This window comes from Diabrotica virgifera, chromosome 5 (genome assembly GCF_917563875.1).
Source record: "Diabrotica virgifera virgifera chromosome 5, PGI_DIABVI_V3a".
NCBI classification, from domain to species: domain Eukaryota; kingdom Metazoa; phylum Arthropoda; class Insecta; order Coleoptera; family Chrysomelidae; genus Diabrotica; species Diabrotica virgifera.
The window spans coordinates 105,700,076-105,720,198 of NC_065447.1; the positions used below are offsets into that span (position 1 = coordinate 105,700,076).

The following is a 20,123-nucleotide window of genomic DNA, read 5'->3' on the forward strand; positions in this document are numbered from 1 at the left end:
CCGAGAATAAATTTTGTTAGAAACCTGGTTATAGGGGAAATAAAGAATCTTATTATTATTATAAATATATCTGATTTAGTGCCTATTTTATTGCTAAATATACCTAATTTAAAGCATCCCTCACACAATACCGATCTCACTCCCCTGGATTCACAAAAATTGAAAATATGTAATTTAGTTTTAAGAGCAATACACACATGCGTCTTTCGTTGTTAATTTCTTGAAACACATAGTTGCTGTGTCTTTTATGAATGCACCTCCTTCCAAACCTATTGTAGCTTAAGTATAAAGCTAAAATATTTTTTGTTTTATTTTGGAAAAGAGTGAAGCAGTAAATTGAATTATTTTCCTTTTATGGACTGCAACGATGAGTAATAAAGACCATATTATGTATTATTTTATTTGGGAAAAGTTCACAATTTAAATTTAAATAAATAAGGAATAAATTAAATTAATTTGACGTTTCAACTTCCATTTCACTTGTTTAATATTGCAACGATTTTTTTTTCGGGGAAAATGCCAAATGTTTTATTTTTCCAGCAATGTTTATTAAGCAAGTAGTTAGCAGCAGATACTTCAAATTCTAAACTGAATGCAGTACAGAGTACAGTTCTTTAAATTATTTATTAAATTATGCAAGAGATTAATTAATTGCAGATATGCGTCGTTCGGTTGTGTGTCTCGAGATGGAGAATTGCGAAACAACTTTATGCAATGCATTATTTGGATCCAAAAGTATGTATTTACCTACATCTTTCAAGTTTTTTTAATCAACTCTACTCTCCACACTCCGGACGGGTGATTTTTACGAACAATATTCCAGGAAATAAACAAAACTGGCGTCAAAATTGAGTGTAGTTTATTTAAATTTGATTTTAGAGAAGCAAGTTTATTTGGAATTTGGTGGACAGAGGTGTAACCAGGATGATCCTCGGGGGGGGGGGGGGGGTTACAACTACTTGATGGTCTCTGGGGGGTATGGAATAGTAATTGTGTTAAGCGTATACAGCTCAAAGTACATCCAAATGGGGGGTTATTATAACCCCAAACCCCCCCTGGTTACGCCTATGTTGGTGGATACTGACTTTTAGAAAACTGAGGAAGATTGATTTCATAATATCGACGTAAATTGCTAACTTTATAATTTTTGACCATAGGATTACAAATAACATAATGATTTTCCGTTATTGTCAATAAACATGAAATTCTTTTCCCACTCATTATTAGAATTTGTATTTCCTTGCTCGTATTTCCTTTTGTAATTCTGATCTCTGTCGTCTTATTTTTAAGAAAACTGAAAATAAATTAAGTAAAAAATTTAGAAATTACAAAGTGTCATATTTCCTTATACAAGAAAAAAATAGTAAAATATATAACTTCTTCATCCATTTGCCTATTCGTCAAATAGTTCATCGATTAAAATTTATTTGAACTATTTAGAATGGGAAATAAGCCACAATATTATTAAAAAATGATTTTTATTAGTTAAAATTGTAAAAATGCCACAAGAAAATAGCTTCAGAACAACATTAAAAAATTTATTTGATAAAAATTAATGAAACATAAAATATGAAACAAATCATTTATAGCTTTCCAAAGTTGCCAAAAATTCAAGATTACAATATCATTGTTTTTTAAACAATGTTATTTCTAACAAGTGTGATAAATCAATCTATACTGATAAGTGACTTTCATTCATACCGCGCCGCCCACTGTTTATTGCAGTTTTTGATGACTGAGGCAGTTCGTTCGAGACGAAAAAATGTATCTTACTACACACAACCTTGGCTTGATTCGTATTTCTTGTCAGCAATTTTAAACACATTTTCTACGCAATATCTAATATTTTTTTAAAATAATATAAATATAGCACAAAACTGAAAAGGAACTTGATAGTACATAAATATATATCGAGAGGCACAAAGAATCCTAAGAGCCGCTTTAAAGAACCTAAGTAAAATGTCAAATTAATATGCAGAATCCAAGTTTTATACGATTTATGCATCTGCTTTTGCAAATAAAAGTTTACCCGTGTAATCTGCATCTATCTAAGTTCCAAAGAGCTCTCAAGAAAACTAAATACATAATACTAAAGTAAAAATTGGTAATTATAATTTATGATGACATTCTACTACGCTTTTTAAAATCTATTATTTCGTTGTATTTGACGTTCAGCTCATACATGCTTCGGTAATACAGAGTGAAATTGCAAAATACGGAACTAAACTTACGTCAAAAATAATGATGCTCAAAAAGCTTAAACAAATATCTAACAATGTCAACTATGATAATAATATATAGGTACTGGATGTTATTATATTTTAGAAGACAAATTCTCATAAAAGCAGCAGATACCTATTCCAGAACTATCTCCAACGATGAAAATAAGGTGAAGAAATATCTAACTGGATTTATTTGTTATACTATGATAAAGTAAAATGTTCTTTATGTAAAGAAGTGTGTACATATTTGTATCAGGTGAGGATGGGGTAGTTTTTAAAGGTTGGTCAATTTAGCAATTACTTACAATAAAATATGTCGCCAATATGGGCTCTGTACCTCTTTTCCTAGCCGAGATATAGGATGGGTGTTGCTAGCTTTACCGTACAGTCAGCGGCACCCACTGTTTCTCGGAAAGGGTTACAGCAATATTTTTGTCTTTCCGTAACAAATTAGCAATAAATTAAAAATTAATTCCTTGGAGTTGAATTTTAGAGTTTCATCATTTTTTCGGGGGTGAGTTTTACGCTTGGGGATGATGGGGTAGTTTTTCTGAATTGGTTGATATACCAATCAAGAGCAATTGATTAGCAATAAAATATGCCGCTAAAATGGGCCCTCTTCTCCTTTTCATTGCCGAGATATAGGTTGGGTGCTGCTAGCTTTACCGTAAAGCTAGCAGCACCGGAAATGGCTACAGCAATAAATTTTTTCTTTCCGTAATAAATTAGCAATTAATTCCTTGGGGTTGAATTTTCGATTTTCATCATCTTTCCGGGGGTGAGTTTTACGTTAGGGGATGATAGGGTAGTTTTTGGGAATTGGTTAATATACCAATCAAGAGCAATTAATTAGCAATAAAATATGCCGTTAAAATGGGCCCTCTACTCCTTTTCATTGCCGAGATATAGGTTGGGTGCTGTTAGCTTTACCGTAAAGATAGCAGCAACCACTGTTTCTCGGAAACGGCTACAGCAATAAATTTTTTCTTTTCGTAATAAATTAGCAATAAATTAGTAATTAATTCCATGCTAATGAATTTTCGGATTTCCTTATTTTTTCGGGGGTGGGTTTTGCGCTAAGGGATGATGGGGTAGTTTTTCGGGATTGGTTAATATACCAATCAAGAGCAATTAATTAGCAATAAAATATGCCGTTAAAATGGGCCCTCTATTCCTTTTCATTGCCGAGATATAGGTTGGGTCCTGCTAGCTTTACCGTAAAGCTAGCAGCACCCACTGTTTCTCGGAAACGGCTACAGAAATAAATTTTTTCTTTCCGTAATAAATTAGCAATAAATTAGTAATTAATTCCCTGCTATTCAATTTTCGGATTTCCTCATTTTTTCGGGGGTGAGTTTTACGCTAAGGGATGATGGGGTAGTTTTTCGGGATTGGTTAATATACCAATCAAGAGCAATTAATTAGCAATAAAATATGCCGTTAAAATGGGCCCTCTACTCCTTTTCATTGCCGAGATATAGGTTGGGTGCTGCTAGCTTTACCGTAAAGCTAGCAGCACCCACTGTTTCTCGGAAACGGCTACAGCAATAAATTTTTTCTTTGCGTAATTAATTAGCAATAAATTAGCAATAAAATATAGTCTTAGTCTGAATTCGGCCTTATAAAGTGGTGCTGCTGACTTTACAGACATAAAAATTAGTCTGATATTTAATTTTAAATATATCATTCAAAGAAACTTTTTGTTTATTATAAGGGACTTTCTGCCCTCGGCAATAATGTAGACTTTTATTCTGCGTTTAAATTTTTAAAAAATACCTATTAATATTCTCAGGATTCGAAAAAAATAAATGCGTTTAAAAAGAGTTCGACCGAAATTTTGGGCCTAAGCTCTCAAAAAGGATTAAAGTAGGTATTATACATTTTTGTACTGTTTGAATTTATTACGCGACGATCCACTGTTTTAAAGATTGGCTGAACGATGTTGCCAGTTGTATGGTCCTCACTATGTGTATCGTAAGTTATTCAACAGGGCATAGAATATACATGGTTAGAAAATATACGCCAAAGTCAGCGCCTCTATGCGGAAAATGTCTGAACTAAAAATTGATGTGGACCATACAAAATGAGGTCCAACTTTTTTTTGTAAAAAAACAGTGTTTGCTATCAGTACATGTCTAAGAAAAAGTCTTACATTGATTGACAAAGTGAGGTCCGTATACTGGACCTCACTTTGTATAGGACCTCACTTCAACCGCAGTTTCTTTTGATATGTGGCTCACTTCATACGCTGGGAGTAAATATATATATATATATATATATATATATATATATATATATATATATATACATATATATATGTATATATATATATATCTATATATATATATATATATATACAGTGCTGTTTTTGTGACGGTACGCGCCGGTACGCCGTACCGGCACCTTTTGGGACAAAAAAATTACAAAAAAACAACAAATATTTTGTAACTTTAGGTGAGCCATTATGCGAGTGACGCGATGTAGACCTTACAACTTTGGATTTAACGCGAGACAGGTGGGATCACGATCGGTAGAATTCTATTTTGCTGACGTCACAAAACGAATTTTACAATGCGAAAATCGACGATTGCTAGGCAACGTGACGACAGCAAAATAATATTCTACTCATCGTAACCCGACCACTGTACTTTCTTCTACCCTCCCCGCAGTCTCCGCCCCCGCGGCCGGCAATATTGCACTATCCAAGGTCGTGTGTTGTTTTGTTTTCCATATTTCACTCAGTTCAGTGACCGCGGTCAAAGAGACACGTACTTGCCACTGTCCTATTTGTGCGCCCTAATCTGCTACCCTCTTCCGCTCATTTAGTGTAAAAGTGTTGCTTCGAAAATGCAGAAGATTACTAATTATTTTAACCAGCCCAAAAAACGAAAACTAGATGAACAATCTCAAAAATGCTTAACATCGCCAGTGATATTGGACAAAACGGCTTCACTAGAGTCTAGTTCATCCAGTGTTAATTTGTCTTCTTCTGTTGATGGCGGCAAAGAAGGTGATAAACATTGGCCAGACTGTTGGACTTTTGAACAAAAGAGTGAACATTGTAGGAAAAACGATTGGCTTATTGTACAAAACAAAAAGTTAGGCTGTGACGTTTGCAGAAAAGTTGGATCTTTGGGCGTAGGAAAAAAAATGGTATGAAAATGATCAAGCAGTGGACTGAATGTGATGTTAGTAGTTTTGGAGAGAGTCGAGCTCAGCAACAAACTTCGCTAAGAAAAAAGATATTTGATCACAAAGTTAGTGCTACTCATGAAGCTGCTGTTAAGATTTTTGCAGATTCACAGAAAGAAACGTTAGAAAAGGTTTTTTTAAAAACAGTGTCAAAAGAAAAAGAAGTAACGGCGCGAGTTTTTCGAACTGCTTATAAGGTAGCAAAGGAAAATCAATCTTTCAACCACTTTGAGGCAGAAATAGATGTTCAAGAGCTAAACGGGTTAGATATGGGCAGAATTTTACATTCACGGAACGCTTGTGCTAATATAATTACTCACATAAGTTCAGAAATGAAGAAACAAGTTGTACAGGAAATAGTAGAAGGAACTGATAAATTTGCGCTTATTATTGATGAGTCAACAACATTAAGCAAAAAATCAACATTGATTTTGTACCTTAGAGTGTGCCTAAAAAAGTTGAATATGGAGTCACCTGTGAACTTGTTTTTAGACCTTATGGAACTGGAAAATGTGACATCTCGTGGAATTTTTAATGCTGTTATGAAATGCCTTGAAGGTCACAAAATAGATGAAAACGTTTTAAAAAGTAGACTTGTTGCTTTTGCATGTGATGGAGCGGCAGTGATGCTTGGAGGGAAGTCTGAGGTTGGTGTACTGTTGAAAGAGAAGTTTCCATCTATTGTTATTTGGCATTGCTGTAATCATAGACTTGAGTTGTGTGTGAGTGACGTGGTAAAGAAAATGGCAAGTATAAACCGGTTCAAGGGATTTATAGACAACCTATACGTACTGTATCATGCCTCGCCCAAGAACAGTCGGGAGCTGCACGTATGTGCCGATGAGCTTGGTGTACAACTGTTAAAAATCGGTAGAGTGTTGAACACGCGGTGGGTTGCATCAAGTTTTCGCACAGTTTCGGCCGTTTGGGAAAATTATGAGGTCTTAGCCAACCATTTTGCAGCAGCCAAAGTAGACCAGACGCGTGATCCTTTGGAAAGATCGAAATACGAAGGCCTACACAGAAAGCTGACATCAACGTGCTTCATTTTGGATTTGGGACTGATGTGCGATGCACTGCAAGAACTGTCTGATGTTAGTGAGGAGTTACAACATCGAGACCTTGACCTATTTCGAGCTAACAAGAAACTTTAGATTTTGATGAACACATTTGTTTCTCGAAAAGGCAGTCCTGGAATGTTTTATGCGCAAGCTGAGACCGCTGTCAACAACAGAAGTTTTATGGGAATCGAACTGTATGTGAAATCTAAAGAAGACCCCATCAATGCTGTTGTGTTTTATGACCACCTTGCTCAATCAATCGAAAAGAGGATGCTCAGTGGAGACGATGCAGTGTTGGCCAATTGTGCCCGCATAGTTGACAAAAGCACTTGGCCCAAAAACATTAAAGACAATACTTTTGGGGAAAGAGACATTGAAGCGCTCGCAGTTCGTCTACAAGTGAACAAACGAGAGGCAATTAAATCCTTCAGAGAATATGTTTTTGACAATTGTAGAAATTTGGGGGGAAATTGTGAGAACAATAGCTACCCAGAAAATTTGCTACGTTTGACAACAGCTTTAAAGACAATACCAATATCTTCCAGTGAGTGTGAAAGGGGATTTTCCCAAATGAACCTGATAATTACTGATGGCAGAGCTTCCCTACTCACAAAAACTGTTTCTTCATTAATGTTTGTGAAGTTAAATGGCCCACCTCTTACTCGATTTGAACCCTCGAAGTACGTGAATTCGTGGCTGCTTCGGGGACGGCACTCAGCATTGGACACAAACAGCAAGGAAAGAGGAAGAGAAGAGACTTACGACAAAAACTTCTCCAAACTTTGGACAGTTCTATAAACTGTAAGTTATCAAATTTATTGCTTTTTTCTTGTAAAATGTAGCTATGATCTAAAAACTTACACTGATTAATTTGTTACTGAATACTAACTAATTTGTTACTTTTGAACTGTTATTTGGAAAGTTATGCAATAAAACATGTAAACTAAGATTTTGTGCGTTTTTTTATTATATGCCCTTGAAATTTGTACAAGATTAAATTTCTACAGTAGGCCAGTTAATTAGCAAATATAGATTTTTCCAATAAAAGCAGACATACTTAAGAAACCACAAGTTTAATAGGAGTAAAAAATTTCAAATTTTCTGAGAAAAATAATCTTTGTATTCTTATTTTATCAATGATGTAGCCAAGTAGAGATGGTCTTAGATTTTTTATAGTATTCAGGTCAAATTATACACAATTCTTAAATTTTTTCCTTGCTCACAAATAGCTTTAAAACTCCCTTTTTGAGGCTAAACTTACAAAGTTTTCCCGGGGCCTGACCCTCTTTTTAAATACCCCCAGACTCCCGGAACATTGCGTACCGGAACCTATATTGTTACAAAAACAGCACTATATATATATATATATATATATATATATATATATATATATATATATATATATATATATATATATATATATATATATGTTCGGAAAGGTTTCCGCGGTTAATACAATGAAACTTAAAGCTAAAATCAATATCAACAAAAGAATTAATATTAAAATTAAACTCACCAGGCTTCCGGGTTGAACCGCGTCGTTGGTTTCTAGGCCGAGCTTTCGACGTCCTCTCTGACGTCATCTTCAGGGCTTCCGGGGTCTCAGTCTCCTGAGGCTCCAGACACTACACTCACTACTCACTACTTCACTACTCACTGCAATACTGTTGTTGTTGCTGACGCTGGGGCGGTCATTTATACCGTGGACTGATGTGACTGACGTGGCTGTCGATGACGTGGCGGAGTGGGAATTAGCGCGAAGACTATTTGGAGTGGCGCGAAGATTTTTGACGGCTGGAATTGTATTTGTATATGGAGCGGACGATGTTTTCTTTAGGAGGGGTCTCCAAGTCGAAGGTAAACGGATGCCGTCATCTCTTTTATTGAGACAACTTGGCCGTTTTTCGATTTCTATGGCTTCTCGGATAATCCTTTGTTTATAGAAGCGGATGGGGGCTATGGTTCTGGAGTTTTCAAAGTCAATTTTGTGACCTGTATGAAGATGGTGTTGGCCTAGGGCTGAAACTGGATCGGAATTGCGAACAGATATGGAATGTTCATAAATCCTATTTTGGATTCTACGATTGGTTTGTCCTATGTAAGATCGGGGGCAGTCTGCACAAGGAATTTCATAAACTCCGTGTTGTTCATTTGGAATGTTGTCTTTGACGGATCGGACAAGAGATGAAAGTTTTTGTTGGGGGGTAAATACTGTTTTTATTCCTCGTGGTTTAAGAATTCTGTCGATTTTGTCAGTAACACCTTTGATATAGGGAAGAAAAGCTTTCGTATGATCAGGATCTAACTCTTTGGGTTGTGATTGAGCGGGAGATTGAAGTTTATGGATGCTCCTATCGATGTGATTTTCGCGGTAACCGTTTTGGATGAGGGCTTGTTTTAAAGAAGAGAGTTCAGTAGATCTACTTGCATCATCGGAAAGACGGATTGATCTGGAGACAAGAGTATTAATGACTGAATTAATTTGAGAAGGTGGGTGATGAGAGTTGCCATGCAAGTAGCGGTTGGTATGGGTGGGTTTTCGATAAACAGAGTGATGAAAACCTTGTGATTGGTTCTTCTTAATAAGAACGTCGAGAAACGGTAAGGATGAGTTAGTCTCCATCTCCATCGTGAACTGGATACTGGGATGTATACCATTCAGATGGGTCTGAAAAGACGCTAAAGCATCCCTGCCGTGGGGCCAAATGACGAATGTATCGTCAACATATCGTAGCCAACATGTGGGTTTGAGCGTAGATGTGGATAGTGCTCGGGTCTCAAAATCTTCCATAAAGATATTAGCAATTACTGGAGAGAGTGGTGAGCCCATTGGGGCACCATTTATTTGTCTGTAGAATTGATTTTGGAAGATGAAATAAGTGTTGGACTTGTTGCAGTGAGTAGTGAAGTAGTGAGTAGTGAGTGTAGTGTCTGGAGCCTCAGGAGACTGAGACCCCGGAAGCCCTGAAGATGACGTCAGAGAGGACGTCGAAAGCTCGGCCTAGAAACCAACGACGCGGTTCAACCCGGAAGCCTGGTGAGTTTAATTTTAATATTAATTCTTTTGTTGATATTGATTTTAGCTTTAAGTTTCATATATATATATATATATATATATATATATATATATATATATATATATATATATAATATATATATATACATCCTACTATCAATTTGGCATCGATACATTATGCATTTACCATCGATTTGGCATCGTCTTGCAAAGTGGCATCTGTATATCGATGCCACTTTACACTACCTTAATAACTTTATTCCTGTACTTGCTACCAGAAGTCTAATCAGCTCGGTAGTTAGAGATTTGATTCCTTGATGTTACTTTAATATATCAGCTTTCCTTGTTTACCTCTTACTAAGTTATATAAGTTTATTCCATAAAATGTTTGAGTCCAATATGATCGTACAGTGAAAATATTATATACATTTAGTTCAGTGTTTTACCGTTTTGTCGCTGCCGTTATATACATGAAAACGTATATCCCACTTTCATTATCAATCATTTTGGCATCAGAAATTTGGCATCACTGTTGAATACAATATTATTCACAACGAAAAATAGACAATTTGAGAATGTATATATTATTTTCATAAAGAAATCAGTCTGGCATCTTGTTTTATTGTTTTCACCCAATTTTGAAAAAATGTGAAAACTTTGTATTATCCACGTCCGTCTGTCCGTCTGTCTGTAACCACAACTCCTCCGTCAATATACCAGCTAGAATGACAAATGACGTATCAAATGAAAGCTGATAATCCAAGGATGGTACTAAAGGTGAGATATTTGACCTTGGCGGTCTGTCCGTCGGTCTTTACGACCGCGAATATAACTCCTCCATCATTATACCAGGTAGAATGACAAATGAGGTGTCAAATGAAAGCATATAATCCAAGGATGGTACTAACGGTGAGATATTTGACCTAGGCTGTCTTTCCGTCGGTCCCTCCGACCGCAAATATAACTCCTCCGTCATTATACCAGGTAGAATGACAAATGAGGTGTCAAAAGAAAGCTTATAATACAAGGATGGTACTAAAGGTGAGATATTTGACTTAGGCGGTCTGTGACTCGGTCCCTCCGACCGCGAATATAACTTATCCGTCATTATACCAGGTAGAATGACAAATGAGGTGTCAAATGAAAGCTGATAATCCTAGGATGGTACTAAAGGTGAGATATTTGACCTAGGCTGTCTTTCCGTCGGTCCCTCGGACCGCGAATATAACTCCTCCGTCATTATACCAGGTAGAATGACAAATGAGGTGTCAAAAGAAAGCTTATAATACAAGTATGGTACTAAAGGTGAGATATTTAACTTAGGCGATCTGTGCACCGGTCCCTCCGACCGCCAATATAACTCCTCCATCATTATACCAGGTAGAATGACAAATGAGGTGTCAAATGAAAGCTTATATTCCAAGGATGGTAATAAAGGTGAGATATTTGACCTAGGCTGTCTTTCCGACGGTCCGTACGACCGGGAATATAACTCCTCCGTCATTATACCATGTAGAATGAGAAATGAGGTGTCAAATGAAGGCTGATATTCCAAGGATGGTACTAAAGGTGAGATATTTGACCTTGGCGGTCTGTCCGTCGGTCTTTACGACCGCGAATATAACTCCTCCATCATTATACCAGGTAGAATGACAAATGAGGTGTCAAATGAAAGCATATAATCCAAGGATGGTACTAACGGTGAGATATTTGACCTAGGCTGTCTTTCCGTCGGTCCCTCCGACCGCAAATATAACTCCTCCGTCATTATACCAGGTAGAATGACAAATGAGGTGTCAAAAGAAAGCTTATAATACAAGGATGGTACTAAAGGTGAGATATTTGACTTAGGCGGTCTGTGACTCGGTCCCTCCGACCGCGAATATAACTTATCCGTCAATATACCAGGTAGAATGACAAATGAGGTGTCAAATGAAAGCTGATAATCCTAGGATGGTACTAAAGGTGAGATATTTGACCTAGGCTGTCTTTCCGTCGGTCCCTCGGACCGCGAATATAACTCCTCCGTCATTATACCAGGTAGAATGACAAATGAGGTGTCAAAAGAAAGCTTATAATACAAGTATGGTACTAAAGGTGAGATATTTAACTTAGGCGATCTGTGCACCGGTCCCTCCGACCGCCAATATAACTCCTCCATCATTATACCAGGTAGAATGACAAATGAGGTGTCAAATGAAAGCTTATATTCCAAGGATGGTAATAAAGGTGAGATATTTGACCTAGGCTGTCTTTCCGACGGTCCGTACGACCGGGAATATAACTCCTCCGTCATTATACCATGTAGAGTGAGAAATGAGGTGTCAAATGAAGGCTGATATTCCAAGGATGGTACTAAAGGTGAGATATTTGACCTACATGGTCTGTCCGTCGGTCCGTCCGACCGCGAGTATAACTCCTCAATCATTATACCAGGTAGAATGATAAATGAGGTGTCAAATGAAAGCTTATAATCCAAGGATGGTACTAAAGGTGAGATATTTGGCCTAGGCAATCTTTCTGTCGGTCCGTACGACCGCGAATATAACTTCTCCGTCATTATACCAGGTAGAATGACAAATGAGGTGTCAAATGAAAGCTTATATTCCAAGGATGGTACTAAAGGTGAGATATTTGACCCAGGCTGTCTTTCCGTCGGTCCGTACGACCGCGCATATAACCCCTCCGTCGTTATACCAGGTAGAATGACAAATGAGGTGTCAAATGAAAGCTGATAATCCAATGATAGTACTACAGGTGAGCGATTTGACCTAGGCTGTCTTTCCGCCGGTCCGTACGACCGCGACTATAACTTCTGCGTCTTTATACCAAGTAGAATGACAAATGAGGTGTCAAATGAAAGCTGATAATCCAATGATGGTACTACAGGTGAGCGATTTGACCTAAGCTGTCTTTCCGCCGGTCCGTACGACCGCGACTATAACTTCTGCGTCTTTATACCAAGTAGAATGATAAATAAGGTGTCAAATGAAAGCTTATAATCCAAGGATGGTACTAAAAGTGAGATATTTGGCCTAGACAATCTTTCTGTCGGTCCGTACGACCGCGAATATAACTTCTCCGTCATTATACCAGGTAGAATGACAAATAAGGTGTCAAATGTAAGCTGGTAATACAAGGATGGTACTAAAGGTGAGATATTTGACCTAGGCGGTCTGTCGGTGGGTCCGTCCGACCGCGAATGTAACTCCTCTATCATTATACCAGCTATAATAATAAATGAGGTGTCAAATGAAAGCTTATAATCCAAGGATGGTACTAAAGGTGAGATATTTGAGCTGGGTACTCTTTCTGTCGGTCCGTACGACCGCCAATATAACTCCTCCGCCATTATACCGGGTAGAATGACAAATGAGGTGTCAAATAAAAGCTTGTGGGTGAAAACCTAGGACTTACGAAGTCCAATTTAAAAATAGGGCATATCAGAGATATGCCTTAGACATCATAGAAGACAATGACACAGAAAAATCAAACAAGCAATATGTCAAAAGGGCCTTAGTTATGTATCTTCGGTCCTGTTGGTCCAATCGTGATGTATAGCACCTCAAATGATAGGATTTGACAAACAGAATACAATGAGAGAAAAATCAAATACAACCTCATGTCAAAAGGGCCTTAGTCGCGTATCTTCGGTCCTATAAGACCAATCGTGACGTACGGCATCTCAAATAATAGGACTTGACAAATAAAATACAATGACACAGAAAAATCAAATACAGCAACAAGTCAAAAGGGCCCTAGTTATGTATATCTAGTCCTATTGGTCCAATTGTGACGTAGAGCAGCTCAAATGGTAGGGTTTAATGAACAGAATACAATGACACAGAAAAATCAAATACAGCAATATGTCAAAAGGGCCTTATTTACGTATCTTCGCTCCTATTGGTCCAATCGTGGCGTACAGCACCTAAAATAACTGGATTTGACTAATATAATACAATGACGTATGAAATTCAATTACAGCATCATGTCAAAAGGGCCTTAGTCTTGTATCTACGGTTCTATTGGTTCAATCGTGACGTACAGCGTCTGAAATGATGGGATTTAACTGGCAGAATAAGATGGTGTAGACAAATGAAAATGACGGCATGTAATAACACTTTAAAATTGTAGAAATAAAATGGATTAACACACATGGTATGACATATTAGGTGAGAGTATTTAACAAATAGAATACGATTACATACGTCCAGGTTTTGACAAGCGACTTCTCTACATATGATAAACGCGAAAGGGCCCCAACGTTCACTGCTCGACATAGGCCTCCCGTTCACTGCATATACCCACTGCTTTCTGACGCTGTGACTTGAGAGGATAGGATTTAACGAATAGAACGACAAAGAAGACTAAACAAGGCAGCTCACGGGAAAAACACAACTGTCCGTTTTATACTCTACAGGGAAGCATCAAATATTCAACGTAAGAATATATTAGAGTATAACGGTATGATAAATCTTTTTCTTCTTTTTTTCATTTAGTGCATTCCGTACGTTTTTTAAGCATAATCAGGAGAAGTTGTTGAATTTCTGAAGTCTATAAAAGAATTTCTTAACAAACCTTTTTTTAATTGTGTTATGGATTATTTTTAAGAATGTGTTTAAAAGGCAGTTCGCAGGCTTATTTTTCAATGGTCTTATCACTTTCAAGCGCCTGTCTTTTTTGTAGGACTATTAATTGTTACTTGTGATTTCAACCATTCTAGCGGGGCAATGCCTTTTCTATAACTGAAATGAATATTGTTATCCATTTAATTTTTTTCCTCAATTAATTGAATGCCTCCTACTGGTGTTTGGTCTAAGCTTACCGCTTTTCCCCATTTAAGCTAAACTGCTCGTCAAAAGTTAGGGATATAGAAAATTATGCTCATTTTCATAGCTAATTTTTTCGAGAACAGATTAACGGATTCCACTATTTTTTTTAATATTTTAGATTTTTCTTTAGTATTTACACAGTTGTGCAAAGGTTTACACAAACTTCTTTTTTGTACTTATACCGAGTGGTAGGTATAAGTACAGAAAAGAAGTTTGAGTAAACCTCTTGATAGGTATTAGTTACGTATCTTCACTCCCATTGGTCCCAACGTGTCGTACGGCGGCTCAAATCATTGGAATCAGCCAACAGAATACAATGACTAGGGAGCGGATTTATATGCGATCAATTTTGATGAAATATTCGAAAAATTACGAAATATGCGCAAGATATGCACAAAAATTCAAAAAATGCGCATTTCGGGAAACCACAAATTTTCTGTCTTATTTAGTAATCTTATTTATTATTTTTCAAATAAAATCATTTTTTATATATGCAATTTATTCACAGTTTTTACAAAAACTGCTACCAATAGTTACCTATTTAAAATAAAACAACAATATCACTATAAATATATCTTCGATTATAATTCACTACAATGTGTTTTTCCAAATTCTTTACGAGGAAACATATTCTTTGATCAGACAAAATATTTTTATAACTTGAAAAACTCCTTTCAACATCGATAATTGGTGCGTATTTAAAATAACTTGTTAATTTCCGTTAGAAAATCGTAAAACTTTGGCTAAAGGTGTAAATTCTCTTAACAATAGAGGATTTAAAAAATCACCAGAATTATAGGTAGGTACCTACCCTAATAGCACAAGGACGTCCAATGGACGTCCTTCACGGACTTTAGGGACGTCCATTGGACGTCCGTTTTCGTCCGAGGAACGTCCTTTATACGTCCTATTTTGGTCCAAATGTCGCGCTACCGAACGTCCATTGGACGTCCATCTAATGTCCGAGGGGACATATATTGGATCTTAATCGGACGTAAATTGGACCTTAATCGGACGTCCTAGGGGACGTAAATTGGACCCTAATCGGACGTAAATTGGACCTTAATCGGACGTAAATTGAACCTTAATCGGACGTAAATTGGACCTTAATCGGACGTAAATTGAACCTTAATCGGACGTAAATTGGACTTTAATCGGACGTAAATTGGACCTTAATCGGACGTAAATGGGACCTTAATTGGACGTAAATTGGACCTTAATCGGAGTAAATTGGATCTTAATCGGACGTCTTAGGGGACGTGAATTGGACCTTAACAGGACGTTCAATTTTGGTCCAAATTCCACGTTGCCAAACGCCCAATGGAGGTCCACCTAACGTCCGAAGGGACGTTCGGTGGACGTCAATTGGGCCTTCATAGGACGTCCCAGTTTGGTCCAATGTATTGCTGCCGATCATCCATCTAACGTCCTGGGAGGACGTTCGGTGGACGTCTAGAGACGATATTTATACCTGTGGAGAATGTATTGTGGGAAATAAAAAATATATTTTTTAAGGAACTTATATTACATCTTATATTAATTTACAATTATTGGATATTAGATTATTTACATTAAATTATAATTACATTTCTCCAAGAAATTAACGCACCACCTTAAAAATGGGCCATTTTTGATGTCTCGAATTTCCTAAAGCCATTGTCCCATCTAAGTGATTTTTTTAATAATATTATAGCCTAGGCTATATGGGCTACCTCCATAAGCTTGTCATGCACGGAAAGCTATACTGTAATAATATTATATCACATCGCTGAGGGAACTCTACATTACATATACTTTTCGAATCAAAACTTTTATTCTCTTAATATTATTACTTAAAAAATATATACTACATTCGTCTCGCTAAACTCGAAAAATAACTTATAAACCATAAAAATCTCCAAAAATATAAATGACATAAATGAGAATTGGCACAATTATTATTATGGTTTTAAGTTGATTTTTCGGATTTAACTACAATATTATGCAAAAAATTATGTTATATCGCAGATTTAAAATGGGTTTATCTCGAAAACAGTTATATTAAGTTTAGCGAGATGATTGTAGTACACTTTTTTTAAGTAAAAATATTAAGAGAATAAAAGTAGACTGGTACGCAGTCTGATTTTTGCATAAGAGTTTAATGAAATGGTAACAAATCAATTGGAAGTTCTGTCCGACAAAATACATGGAACGTTTTCGGTAGTCTGATGTTCCAAGTTTTTAACCTGTTCCACAATTAAAACTTCCCCGGTTCCAGTATTCCCGTACATCAAAGTTTGTCCGACTAGACACCGTGAAGCTATTAACAAATTTTCAGCTTGCTGTTAATCAACTTTTTTTATTACGCGGGATCCAGGTCTATAAATGAATACAATAAATAAGTAGGTAGGTACATATTATACACTTATTTATACGAGTACAATTAATAGTAGAGCTGGTTTTTGGGATGTTACAAGCAGCATTTGCATTTCCACAGAGATACTTATGACAGAAATAATAAAATACCGAGACGGACTATTATTATAATAATTTACAATAGGACCCGACGGCCGACGCTATAGGGACAGGTAAAATTTATGACTGAACAATGCACCGAGCATCGATACAAGCAATATGTACCGGTCGAAGGTTATTTTTTATTGTGCCAAATGGACGTATATAGTACCTACCTTTAAAAATCGAATACACAAATTAAAAGATATTTAACAACCATAAAGATTTGTCAAACTCTATCACCGACTTCACGAAAACAAGTATTACTACATTCTTTGATGGTTTTTGCTGTAAATTTTAAAGGATTGACATGAAATTTGGCATACGCATAGCTAACATGCCAAAGAAAAAAAGTGATATTGTGCCAATGTGTGCTATTGCCCTGGGGTGAGTTTCACTCTTTCTCTGGGGTGAAAAACGTTCAAAATAAGTCCGGACTTCGATAAATTGATTAATATTAAGCAACCTTTATTCCATACTTACAAAGTATGTGTACTTACAAATTAGTATGTGAATTTGGGGGGTGAGTTTCACCCCGAGGAGGGGTGATATACAAAATATAGATAGATACACAAAAGATATACAAAAATGTTTCAAAACATCGAAAAAATGTGGTAAAATGCAAATATACATATCATATTATGATAAAATTGCGATTTTGGCGATTTGCCTTTTTGGATAGAATGATGATGATGTTGATTAGGATAAAACTGCGAAGAATTTTTTTATCGAAATATAGTAAAAAATATGAAAAATATACCAAAAAGCTTGAAAAAATATGTAAGTATGTAAGGAAAAACATAAATACTTAAATAAACTTTTGACAACACAACACAAAAGTTTGAAACACTCACTATTTGGATTGGTTGTCCTGGCTTGTGATTTTCTTCTTTGCAGATGACGCTCACGGATCGATGTCAATGTCCAACGGACGTCCGAGCACGGACGTCCAATGGACGTCCAAAGGACGTTCATATTTATTCAACACGTAAGGACGTCCAACGTCGGACGTCCGAAGGACGTTCATTTATAGTCCATCCGCATTAGGACTAAAACTGGACCTATTTTGGGCACACGTACGCTCAACTTCAAAAAGATGCTCTCAATATTCATCTGTAGTAAGGATACATTGATAAAAATTATATTTTTGCTTATTAGAATTAACCACCAAACTTCTATCATCTTGGTAACGGGAATAATAAAACATTATAAAGTCCACTTTACATCAACAATAATTGAACAAGAAATTGACGACAAGTTATTCAAGGTCAAATTTGGCTTATAGAAAACACAATTCTACTTCCAATTTTGCCGTGAATAAACAGAAAATAAAGAAATTTGACAAAATAAAACATATCCAATTGTTCTATTTCATCAAATTCCTTCATTTTCTTTTACAAATCATACATTTTGTACTCGTCAAATTTGGCCTTGAATAACTTAGTCAATTTCTTGTTCAATTTATTGTTGATGTAGAGTGGACATAACGAATAATTTACCGATCAGATTTTCACACTTTACATAAAAACAAAAACATGTATTAGATATTAAACTACATATACAGTTTTGAATTAAATATGATTTATAATCTTTTCCATTTAAACTATTTTATTAACATAATTAAGTTAATATTTTATTAAATAATTTTGCTGTTTAATCCCCTTATTGGTAGAATATGTCCAATATGGACGATTGGAAAAGGTCCGTATTTCGTCCGAGTACGGACGTCCAAAGGACGTTCATATTTATTCCACCCGAAGGACGTCCAACACCGGACGTCCGAAGGACGTACATATTTAGTCCACCCGAAGGACGTCCAACGCCGGACGTCCAAAGGACGTACATATTTAGTCCACCTGAAGGACGTCCAACGCCGGACGTCCAACGCCGGACGTCCAAAGGACGTACATATTTAGTACACCCGAAGTACGTCCAGCGTCGGACGTCCAAAGGACGTCCGTTTATGGTCCATGGACGTTAGGACCAAAAATTGACCTATTTTGGACGTCCAAAGGACGTCGTGTGCTATTAGGGTATTAAATATAACAAAAGTATATAAAATTCGGATTTCCGGGTAAAACATCCTTCGTCATTTTAACATCCTACAATCATTTCATAACGGCGGCGTATTATCCTATAAGTACTTTGTGTAGAGATCGTTTATTTTCTAAGAAAAAATGAAAGGCGGTTAATGAGCTGTCTCTCTTGGTTCTCGAATTAATACAGACCACAGCCTGTGCGTGGAAATATTTTGTCGAATTAAAAAATTTAAATTTTGTTTTGGACTAATGAAATAAAACATTTTAGTAGTTCCAAAATGACACAAAATCTAGGCATCGGATAAAAAAGTTTATTTGAAGAAAGTGTATTTTTTTGTTCTTCTTAATGGCGGTACAGGCTCGTTTTTTTAATATTGTATTTAATTACAGAATAATTTTCAAATATTACCTAATATATTTTTCAAATTGGGCTCTGTACCGCCATTCTTTATTATATTACGGATACGTGTGCCAAATATCTTGAAAAAATATTCAAAATTACAGCCGCAATCTTGGAACGCGTTTTGGCTACCTGTTGATCGCTACTGTATCACCTTAAACAATTTTTTAAACAAATTCACAAAAATAATTTTTTCATTACGAACGATTTTTGAGATAAGTTGGGTTATTCTGAGCAAAAAAGGTATCTTGAGATTTTTCTCTAAAATTGATTTTTGTCGAGTTATATGGCCATTTTCGCATTTTTCAGGTTTTAAATCGCGTATAACTCGACAACAATCAATTTTAGAGAAAATTGACAAGAGACCTTTTTTGTTCAGAATGTCCAAAATTATCTAAAAAAAAATTGTTCAAAGTGAAAAAATTATTTTTGTGGATTTGTTTAAAAAATTGTTTAAACAATTTTTCGACCACGGCACCTTGTGAATATGTTATAAGGACCTCTTTTTGAGTAAGTTTGTGCAAAAAAATCGAATCGGAATAATTTCACTAACAGGGGCGACGATAAATCCGGGACTATAGCGCTAATTATTAATAATTAAAAATAACAGCTTTGTAATAAAATAATGACAAAAATCTCTTAAGGACCTTGAAGCAAGGGTTTGAACCTTGATCTGCTCACTTTTTAATTTCATAATAATAACTTTTAATCGAGTTATTAAGACTTAAAAATGGCCATTTTCGCATTTTTCAAATTTTTAATCGCATATAACTCGACAACAATCAATTTTAAACAAAAATGGCAAGACATCTTTTTTGCCCAGAATGACACAAGTTATCTAAAAAAAATTGTTCGAAATGAAAAAATT

General features: G+C 36.0%; 1 protein-coding gene across 1 annotated transcript; it reads left to right on the top strand.

Annotated features, from left to right (window-relative positions):
* Nucleotides 1-5,383: 5,383 nt before the first annotated feature.
* Nucleotides 5,384-6,568, top strand: LOC126885429 (E3 SUMO-protein ligase KIAA1586-like). Its single transcript, XM_050651999.1, has one exon. The coding sequence runs from the start codon at nucleotides 5,384-5,386 to the stop codon at nucleotides 6,566-6,568; it is 1,185 nt and encodes a 394-aa protein (XP_050507956.1).
* Nucleotides 6,569-20,123: the final 13,555 nt, after the last annotated feature.